General features: G+C 44.3%; 1 protein-coding gene across 1 annotated transcript in view; it reads right to left on the bottom strand.

Annotated features, from left to right (window-relative positions):
- Window positions 1-6,057: 6,057 nt before the first annotated feature.
- The window catches only part of LIFR (LIF receptor subunit alpha), a 45,490-nt gene continuing 41,034 nt past the window's right edge, over window positions 6,058-10,513 (bottom strand). Inside the window, exons 16-19 of the mRNA XM_036279589.1 lie at window positions 9,770-9,931; window positions 8,724-8,817; window positions 7,049-7,127; window positions 6,058-6,691 (exon numbers count right to left, since the gene is read on the bottom strand). Of these exons, the coding sequence (XP_036135482.1) occupies window positions 6,068-6,691; window positions 7,049-7,127; window positions 8,724-8,817; window positions 9,770-9,931 (959 nt within the window). The 3' untranslated portion in view covers window positions 6,058-6,067. The remainder of the gene's footprint in view (window positions 6,692-7,048; window positions 7,128-8,723; window positions 8,818-9,769; window positions 9,932-10,513) is intronic.

Here is a 10,513-nt window from a genome sequence, read left to right as displayed (position 1 = left end):
TACATGCATGTTTTAAAAACAGACATAAGTAACATCTTTAAGAGTTAACAGCCAAGCATACTAGTTTTACACTTAAGGTCTCTTAGTAATAGGTTACTTATATTTTATGTTCTTGCTATAACCATGTTTTCCAAAAGATACTGAAACTAAACTCTGAAATTATACAATGATATAAAATGACCAAATTTTCCATTCTAACACAACATAATCTCCCAATTTTCACAAGGCAGAAAATACTTGTCACCTGTGTAAGTGACGTTGTTCTATTCCATGTGAAACCCAAAATTCTTCGAGTCAGACTGAGTTACACAAATACCCTACAACCTATGGTTTGCTTCCTGTATATGTATGTAAATGTTTCCTTATATGACTACACATGATCTTAGGTACAGAACATCACAACTGATCATTCAGGTCAAAAAAAAAAAAAGGTCCGTAGTGGTAACATTTCAAGAAATGAAAAAGGGAACAGTTTTAGGTCTGCAGTTTCTCCCTATCTTTCAGCTGCATTTGCACACACCTGACTGAAAAAAAAATTAGTAAACAGTTGCTAGTATTCATAAAAAAAAAAAAAATGAAAATATTTAACATATAACATCCCCTTTGAAAAAACACTCACTCTACAAACAACTTTATAAAAAAACAAAAACTTAGATCTGTTCACAGTATGTGTATTTTGTAAACAGTAATTCACTATAAGGCAATTCTGAAAGTAAAAATGGTTGATTTCCTAGCATTAAAAGAACTTATGGCCAGCTAAGAAAGAGAATATAAAGTAACACATTGCTACTAAAAAAAGTTGAGTATTTTTAAATGGTTTGCCTTTGGACATATCTTTTAAGGTGGTGCCATCTCAAATTTAGGATGTCTTTCTATCCTAGGCCAAACTTTTCACGTAATTCTGAACCGAAATGTATAAAAGAGGCCGTGCATGCTCTTTTTTGGGGGGAAATAATAGGATAAAGAAATCCCAGGTATTGTACAACACCTACTTTTCCACAGCAATAAACAGAATAAGGTTTGTTTCTGTGTGTTGTCTTCAACTACTCATGTGTTCACACTTTCCCTAAACAATATGTAGGAGAAAAAAAATTAAATAAAAGGATGTATCTCATAAGTAATAGGGAAAAGTATCTTGAATCAAACTGGGGGCAGAATATTTGAAAAAAAAATCCTTACTTACTATTGTTTTCTATGATCAATTAAAAAAACAAAACAAAAGCTAACGTCAAACCTAACAGCTAACTTGTTCATGTTTTAACAAAAATTGTGTTACCACCCAGAAATCTTTTGATCTTTTGTAATACACCGCTGGAATGCTTAGGAAAAAAAACAGTAAGTTCAGAAACTGAGAGTTACCCATTTACCATGAAATCATTCTAAAGGGAAGTGCATTTTACATGTAAATAAGGGAGGTGGGAGAGGGGGATAAATGGTGACGAGAAAATCATAAAACAAAATAAAGGGGGGAAAATAAACGTATATAAGGAAATTCAATACTTTCAAGCTCACGGTTCAATCAGGTGTGCAAAGTATTTTTGACTTGAGTGCAGCACCAGGTCTGTGTTGTCATCACTTTTTTATTTCTAGAAATTCTGATTGATAGGCAACTGCAAAGGCAATTTTAGGAGATATATGTAAATGTAATAAAAATCAATTTCCTTATCAACTAAATATTAATTTTCCCCAGTGGGGTATTGGGTTATAACAAGCAATAAGTGATGTAAGTGACTACTGCTTTGTATCTGGTTAATATTCAATCAGTTATAGTTTATTATGAGGTTTTGAATTTTTTTCTATGCTTCTTCAGCTAGGCACTTTACATAAAGACTTTCAGAGGGTTCCCTCTAAAACACTACTCTGAATTTTCATAAAAGTGTTGAACAACTTGAATTTGTCTTGCGTAGGTGAACTGTTTATAACCAGGGCACTTATAATCCAAAATATTAACGTTCTTAATATAGGGAGAAACAAGCACTACTTAAGGTTAAAAATAACAGAATCCTATCCTAATTCAGTGTCACAATTAAATGGACTTAGGTATATTCTAGATCCAATCATACCCCCTAGAATTTTACCACACACAATAAAACCTGACATACGAATTACATGTTGTTCTTAATCCTCCATCCTGACACTGATCACAGCCATGGTACATCATCCATTAAGACAGAAACAGACCAAAATCAAACCAAGTCATTTCCAATGACACTCTCAAGTCATGTCGAAAAGATGCATTTCCAGTGAGACCGGACACAAATCCTTCCCCTGTGTGAAACCTTTCCTTCTGGATAGAAAAGATGGGCATGGTACCATGGAACTTTGTTTCAGCAGAAAATACCAGTTTAGAATAAACGCTTCAAAGAAACAGTGAATGTATCCAAAGAATTAATTACTCAATTACGCTCGCACGTCCATTTGCGGTCGGTTTGCTGGCACATGCTGGTGGGTATGACTGCGCCCCGAGCCGCATACCCATCAAACACACTGACACTATGACTACTTCAAGTTGGGGAGAGACACGCTATCTAGTGATGCGTTTGCATGAGCTTTCCCGTCTTCCCTCACACCGTGGACCCTCCTCTGGAGGGCGAGCCGCCAAGCCAGCAGCCTCGGGACCTGCCCCTTCCACCCCAGGGAACCTGCGGAACTGCAGCCTGGACGGGCCTCACTCAGAAGGCCTCACTAAACCCCCACGAGGCGCCTCGTCCTTGCAATCAGCTCACGATCCCATGTGAGATGCCTAATTGTACACTTTCAAAGTAAAAGATGTCATAGAAGATACACAGGTTTTAACAGAAAAACAGCAAAGATTACTTTAAACAAACAAGCAGACAGTCTTCCTCAGTTTATGTGCCCAGGCAGTAGAGAGCTGAGGACATTTTCTGCCTCCTGCCATGTTAGGGAGCAACTTCCATTTCAAAATACCATGAAATTGATTTCAAATTCCTTCTGGAAGAAAATATTCCTTAGTCTCCTGTACTAAACTACAGCTAATAATCCAAGTACAGAAAGGACAGCAATGTTCCTTGACGTGGACGGAATGAAGACACGAAACTGGAGGGCTGATTGCTCACAAGAGTAAAACTGCACGAAGTGTCCCAAAGGTGGCTTTTGCCACAGCACTCAGGACGAGATGTTCCAAGTGCAATCCTTCAGATCCGTGGGCTGTGGGAGCAATGCTGGTATGGAAAGTGAGGCTCACACTTCTGCCCTTGAACTTTCCCGGCAACGGCAGCGTCTGGGTCTAGGCTGCAGGAACACAGCACCTCTGTCACCTGAGCACATAAACACACGACTCAACTACCCAGGTCCTCGGAGCTACAATCACAAATCCAGGCTTCTGCCGGCTCCACGCTCTGAAGGCTTCGGTTGTATATGGGTCTACTCCATGCAATACACAATGTTAAAAAAAAAAGGTCTATCTGATGTTGAAAGCCTAGCTATCTTCTAAGAATATTTTTCTAGTAAGTACTGTTTATTTAAGAGGGCCTCTCACAAGAGAAATACAGTCATAACGACCACCACATCTCCCTTCCTCACAAGGGAAGCTTGACTTGCAAGGGGATGTAAGCGATGTGAAATGTGTTCTGGATGTAGCGCTCAGCACAGGGGAACAGAGTTTGTGGGCAGAGGATAAGGATTCGAGAGCCCCAGGGATGGTCACCATTAGCCAAACAAATGAATCATTATGTAGAAGGTCCAGGTGGTCACAGCTGAAATACATAAAGACTGATGACAGCTCACACAACCGCTCTGCTCTTCCCCTTACCTGCGCAGTGTCATGCAGACCACTCAATTTTACCTTAGCCAAATGTACCCTCTCTTAAAGAGGGTTTCAGTGGGGAACGAGGCATGAGTTGGGGACAAGAGGTACTGTGATGACAAGCTTCGGCAGGGACAGAAGGCAGCCCCAGGTCTGAGTGTCTCGGGTTTAAGCTAAGGGAAGGAGCACAAGAGGAGAAATCAGACGACAGAGCAAACTGGCAGGGATGGCTGGTTTGAGAACCTGCTTCACGGCTGAGAATGCCCATGAGCTCTTACCTACTTTTAACATACTATGTGTGTACATATTTACTCCATGTCATTCCACACGTCCATCGTGAAGCTTGGGAACCTGGCTGAGTTCTAGCAGTTAAAACCATGCACAGAGTACCTTTCCAGATTCTGTCCTTTGTCACCATGTGGCTTTCTTCCACAACACGGTTTTTATAAAGATACATTATGAGCCGGGGGGAGAAAAACCGATCCCTTATGTACAAATACATTACAGAACCTCAGGTGAGAAAAAAAACATAACAGGCCTATCTTAACATATTTAGATATTTCAAAAATTTAAGTACTCTTACCTAAGTATCAAAAGACACAGTACACTGACAACCTGAGGGCAGGAACGACGTTAAGATACACTTCTTAGTTTTTCGCCTGCTTCTCTGAGAACCACACTTGATCAGACGTCACGTGAACGCCAAGGGCTGGCGGAGGAAGCCGTGAGGACACACCTGGACAGCTCGCACCAGCTGTGACACAGGTGTGCGCTTCCAGGCAAATGGGTTTGATGGTATTTCCTATAAAACAGCCCCTGAGTCCAGTCCCCATCAGAAGCATTCTCTCTTTAGTTTATAGTCTTAAAAATTGACTGGATCTGACAAGCCAACCAGAGAAAGACAAGTATCACATGATCTTATATGTGGAACCTAACATACAAAATAAACTGACAAACAAAACAGATCCAGAGACATGGAAGCGGGGAACAGACTGACGAATCTGGGGCTGGGAGGGCAGAGATCAATCAAAGAAATTACCTGCGTAACCCATGGACACAGACAATGGTGTGGGGAAGGCCTGGGGGACGGGGTGGAAGGGGGTGGAAAGGGACAATCGGGGCTAAAAGGGGGAATATCTGTAATACTTCCAACAATAAAGATAAATTTAAGAACTGAGGACCGGATGGGACCGTCTGGACTGGTGATCATATGAGAGAGGAGCTAAGAGGTGTGATCAGAACGAACCTTGGCCACGAGGCCTGGCACCGCTGCCCGGGTAGCCGGCTCCTCGGCGCGGCCTTCTCAGGCCAAACGGAGGCCAGTCAGAACCGCCCCGAGTGCTGATGCCACTAGATATTGCTTAGTAGTCGTCTCAAACAGTAAGTCACCGGAATCGTATGCTCGTGAATAATATTGAAATTTGCTCATATACTTATACAACTGACATGTGGAACAAACAGACAAACAAAAAAATAACCCAAATTAAAAAAAAAAAAAAACATACAAAAAAACTTAAATCTCTAGTCTTAAGAATTTAAGTTTTAAATATTAGGGCAATCAACTGCTCTATGGGAAGCGAGCAGAAAAGTTAAAAAAAATAATGGAGAGGTTTGCACATCCTTCCAAAGGCGGAAAAGACAATTGTGATCTGGGCTGCTCGGTGTCGTGCTCGTTTTCCAAGTTTGTACCCCTGAGAAAGCTGTTTGATAACCGTGATACAGTAGGCACAGAAATCAGCATACTTTATCAAACAAAACACTCGATAGCTGTCGCTACGTTAAAAATTATATTAATGTTTGTAAATGCTGTGGACAGAGGAGAGCAATGTTACAAGTTTTCGACTCTGTGCTTGGTTTTCGTCCAGAAAGGAGCAAACGGCAGGCCAGTCCACGCCATCGGTTGCTGGGACATCTCCCTCCCTTGCCTGCAGGTCCTCCTGCACCTCCACCAAGTGCACGCGTGAGAAAGCACCGACAGCGGCACGGGCACGGCTGCTGCGGGGCCTGCTTGGCGCGGACGGAGAGACAGCACTAGGCTGGCAGTGCTTCTCCGAGGCAGAGCGCGAGAATGCTATGGCTCGAATCACAAGCAGCTCCGATCTGGGGCTGCGTGGGCTGAGTTTCTGCGTCCCTGCACTCCGGCTCGCGGACGACACGGGAAGCACACGGACACCCGCGGAGCCGCGCGCAGGGAAGTCTACCTCGCTAACCACACTGCACGGGACGCCCCCGGACGCCCGGCGCTGCCGCGGCAACACCAGCAGCCAGAGTCTGTTGAGGCGGCAGACGGAAGTGACGCGGTTAATCGTTTGGTTTGTTCTGAAAGAAGTTTGTGAAGGACCACCCTCCTCCGGTGGATTTCGGAGAGTCTTCATCCTTAGGAGGAATCAGAAATTGTCGGGAGTTGATGGAGCACGGACTTCCGAAAGACACGACCTCACTGTTGCTGTCTGTGGACCTGGGGGAGTCTGGCGACACTAAGGTCCAGGGGTTCACATTGGCCTGAGGTCTGTAACCCAAAGTTTTATCCAAGTCGCCTTCTGCAGCTGCCTCTTCCAGGGCAGAGGTCACCGGGAGGTGCATCTGGGGCTTGTAGCCTGCCCCCGCCACCGGGTCGCCGTCCTGGTCCTCCTCTGGCTTTGCCTGCGGCTGGTACATGGACTGGACGTCAATGTAAATGACTTGTGAAGTCCCCGCGGCCTCCTCCGCCCCGGGGTTCGGGATTTCCTCCTCGATGACGGGGGGACAGTAGGACACAGCCACGTGGCTTTCGGGTTCTGCCTCTGAGCTCTCTTGTGGACGCTCGGCTACCGGAGAAATTATTTCTGTGTCTTCTATTTTAGGAACTGCTGTTCGAGTTTCCAGAACCTCGACACTATTCGGGGTACAAGGATTCATTTCCAGTGTTTTCAGAGCACTGTTTCCCTAGAAATCAAGTTTAAGACAGAGATTAAGGACAGCACCAAAGCTCCCACACAAAGGGGCGTTATTTTACCTCCTTTTCCACACCTGCTTGTAAAATCTGTCTCTACGTTCCAGAGTGCACAGAGCAAAGCTACTTTCCCTACGTATCAGTATTATTCTTGCTGGGAACAAGCATGATACCAATGATTTAGAATCAATCATTGTAGAGATCAGCAGATGTCAGCGCACTGTTTTTTCAATATATTTACTTCGGATGACATCTGCATGTTAAAAACCTTTCAAAAAGACTGAGAGAGAGAAAAAAAAAAAAAAAGGCCAGTACTTCAAAGATAAATGTAAAAAAACCAAACCGATTACCTCACAGACACTCTTCTGAAACTGTAACGCTTTGCAATTTTCTGGATTTGGGATATCAGGGTAGAAGGTTTCTTTTATCCTTTAAATAAAGAATAATTAAGTACATTTAATAATTATAAGGTTAGCAATTAGACAACTACCAGTTAACAAATCACGAGGCCTACTTTGCTATTTAATAAGAATACTGTAATGGACATGAGAGGAAGATGCAAGATCTCTTTAGTGTGATCATTCACTAGAACGTCCTACACAATGCGGTGGGAGGCTCCAACTTTAAAACGACAAACACACAGCTCTTATTTCCAGAACTACAACAGCTCACGCGTCTCACGGAAACGGAAAGCCAAGAACCGAAGTGCGATGTTGCTCTCCGGTCAAGTGTAGAACACGGGTCCTTGCTCCTAACGAGGAAACGCTCGCCCTGCAAACTGCCTGAAGCACGGGGGTAACTCGGGGCGCACTGGCACCCCGCGGCTCTCTGCTGCTCGTGACAGGCTCTGGACGACCGGACGGGCTGTCCACCTGGAGCAAACGGCACACACACGACAAGGAGAGCTGCCTGGCACCGCACCCCGTCTGCAGCTGCTCAGAAGAACTTTATTATTCAAAACTCCTGCAGGAAACTAACTTTGCCAACGCAAGTCTGAAATGCTCTGACTTCAAACTCTTCCCTTACTTTACCTTCTGTATTGAAATCAGTTTTACGATGTGATCTTCGGTAATGAGAACACAGTTACCAAGGTAGGGTATTCTCTAGTTCTCAATGATGACTAAGTGATTTATAAGCGAGGACTGCGACAATACATTGTTTTTGTCGTAAGTGATGGTATTTTTAAGGTCAGTGAGGACTGTCTGCATGAACACAGTCACTGGCTCCAAGCCCCGTCCACTGCGGCCCCTCCAGCTGACCGGGAGGGCGCTCTCCTGCTGAGCCTCACCTGACCTCGCCTACTGCCCTTCACCCAGACACAGTTCTTCTCCCTTCCTCCAGAAGATCAACTTCTTTCCCATTTCCGGATCCTCACAGAAGTCATTTTCCCTGCCTGGAACATTCTTTCCCCTCTCCGTACCCTTTGGGATGCTGCTCAGGAACTCCCACAGGGAAGCCTTGGCCGACCACGTCCAGTGACACGGCCCCACCCGTGCCCTGTGCCCACTCACAGGCTGTAAGCATGTACTGGCTGGACGGTCACGGGTTTAATGTCCAGCTTCCCCACTACGCTCTCAGTCTATAAGGACCTTGCTGACTTAGGCACGGTTCCCCCCTCCAACGGGAGGACCCGTTCACGTCTGCTGACTAAATCAACAGATGACCAGGTTTCCTACATAGCTCACCAAGACAAGTGAGCTCTTAATCACGAAACTACATTTAACCTTGCAGACAGCTACTGTCATATTTAAACCTGCAAATGTATTACTTTAGCACAAAAGCTAGTACTTTAAAATATTAGGAAATACAGTAGGAAAAATATTAGTACTTTTACTTTATTAAATGTTAAGCCTTTAAATAATATGCCATGTTCTTGACTAATGTTAAATCCAACATTAATTCTCACACAAATATTTTTACACTAATTAGATTCAACCAAAAAAAAAAAAGGTACTTATTTGTTACACACAAACCAAACAGCCATTCCCAGAACAAAACAGCAGGAGAACACGCAGGTACCATTACCATTCTCGCTTCCGGTAACAAAGGACACTTGTCACCACGCCCACGATGACCGCCACCGCCACTGGGATGAGGATGGCGATGATCAACCCCACGGCTGGAAAGAGAATGTTGCAAATATCAAAATCACCATCTGTAGTGTGACATGCAGAGTTAAGTTTATATTAGAAAATATTTAAAGTTGGTAGATGAGGACAAAAATTTCTAACTGCATCCGGGACACTGAAAAACGACTGAAATATAACCTTTTGAGTATTTTAATCATTTTTGTGCAAGTACTTAAGTTCAGTTCGTCAGAGCAGGGTTTCCCCATCGTGGCCCTCCTGACAGTGCAGGCCGGGTTATTTCTGCGTGCGTGTGTGTGCGTGTGCATGCGTGCGTGTGCATGTGTGTGCGTGTGTGCGTGCGTGCATGTGTGTGCGTGTGTCTGGGTGTGTCGGGGGAGTGGTTGTGTACAACGTAGAAGTTTAGCAGCATCCTCACCACCAGATCTCAGCAGCACCTGCCAGTTACAACCAAAGTGTCACCAGACATTGGCAAGTGTCCCCAGGAGGCAAAATTACCCCCCACTGAGAACCATTTACATAAGAGTGAGTGTGAACTCCCACCCAGAGGTATCAAATTCAAGTTCTTGGCTGCTGTCTGACAGGGGAGTCCATCACTCCTCTCCACTTTGCATCTCAAACGTATAATTTGTGCTGAACATATTTAAAAAAAAAGTTCTCCCCCTCTTCCCTGGATATGTTAAAAACCACAGGATAGTTAGGGCAAAAAATGTTAAAACTGGTTGACCGTTATATAAATTCAACATGAATTTAGAACGTTAGACTTCAGATACACCCTTAATTCATTAACTTCTCAGGTACTCATGAGGATTAGCTTCAAGTAAGTAACAAGAATAAATAAGTCATCTCATGGCCCTTTAACACTGCCTTATACCCACTACAAAAATGCAACAAAACATGAAACTTAAAAAAAGGGGATCCCTACATTAACAGAACACTGTGCTGAAAGTAAGGGGAGCATCTCCAGGACACTACTGAACTCACAATTTTCCTTTGTCACCACGAACATGCTCTTCTCCGGGCCCAACCCGCCGTTCGTATAAGCTCGCAAGACCAGATGGTAACTCGTTTTACCTTGAAGGTCAGCAATTCTCAGTGTCTTCTGGGATGTGTCAGTAATGTTCTTAACTTTTACGTCGGAATGACCTATTTTTACAGTGAAGAACAGTACTGTTATCTCTGCAGCATTTCAAATGCACATCCTCCAATGAATATTCAATACAATTTTCTACCTGGTCCAACACAACGAAGTCAGGGGGCCATCACCCTCCCCCACCCCCACCACTTCCCCCAGGGCACCCCTTCCCAGAGCACGGGCTCCAGGCCAGACCCCTGCCCTAGTACTTCCTCCCTGGTGCGCTCTTCCGCTGCTCCCAAGAAAGGCTGTGCAGGGAGGGAGTCCGAGAGCCCTTCCTTGTCTGAAAACGTCTGTATTCTACTCTCATATTGGCTGACAGCCGGCCGGGTACGGAAATTTAGGTTGAAAATCATTTTCGCTCCGTATTTTGAAGACACATCTTGACACTTGCGATATGTGCTGTGTTGAGAAGTCGGGCCAGGCTTACCTCTGAAGAGTTCTTCCCTGTCGCCTGACTCTCCCCTTTTACAGGGTCGGGTCTTTTCAATACATACAGATCTCACCCCAAGGACAGTTTTTTGTTTTAAATTACTCTGTTTCCCCACACTGCGTGTTTCCTCCTATTCCTTCTGGTTTCTGTCTTTCACGTT

This window comes from Molossus molossus, unplaced genomic scaffold (genome assembly GCF_014108415.1).
Source record: "Molossus molossus isolate mMolMol1 unplaced genomic scaffold, mMolMol1.p scaffold_m16_p_3, whole genome shotgun sequence".
NCBI classification, from domain to species: Eukaryota; Metazoa; Chordata; class Mammalia; order Chiroptera; family Molossidae; genus Molossus; species Molossus molossus.
The sequence above is the reverse complement of the archived record's forward strand: the minus strand, read 5'-3'. Positions and strand labels throughout refer to the sequence as shown.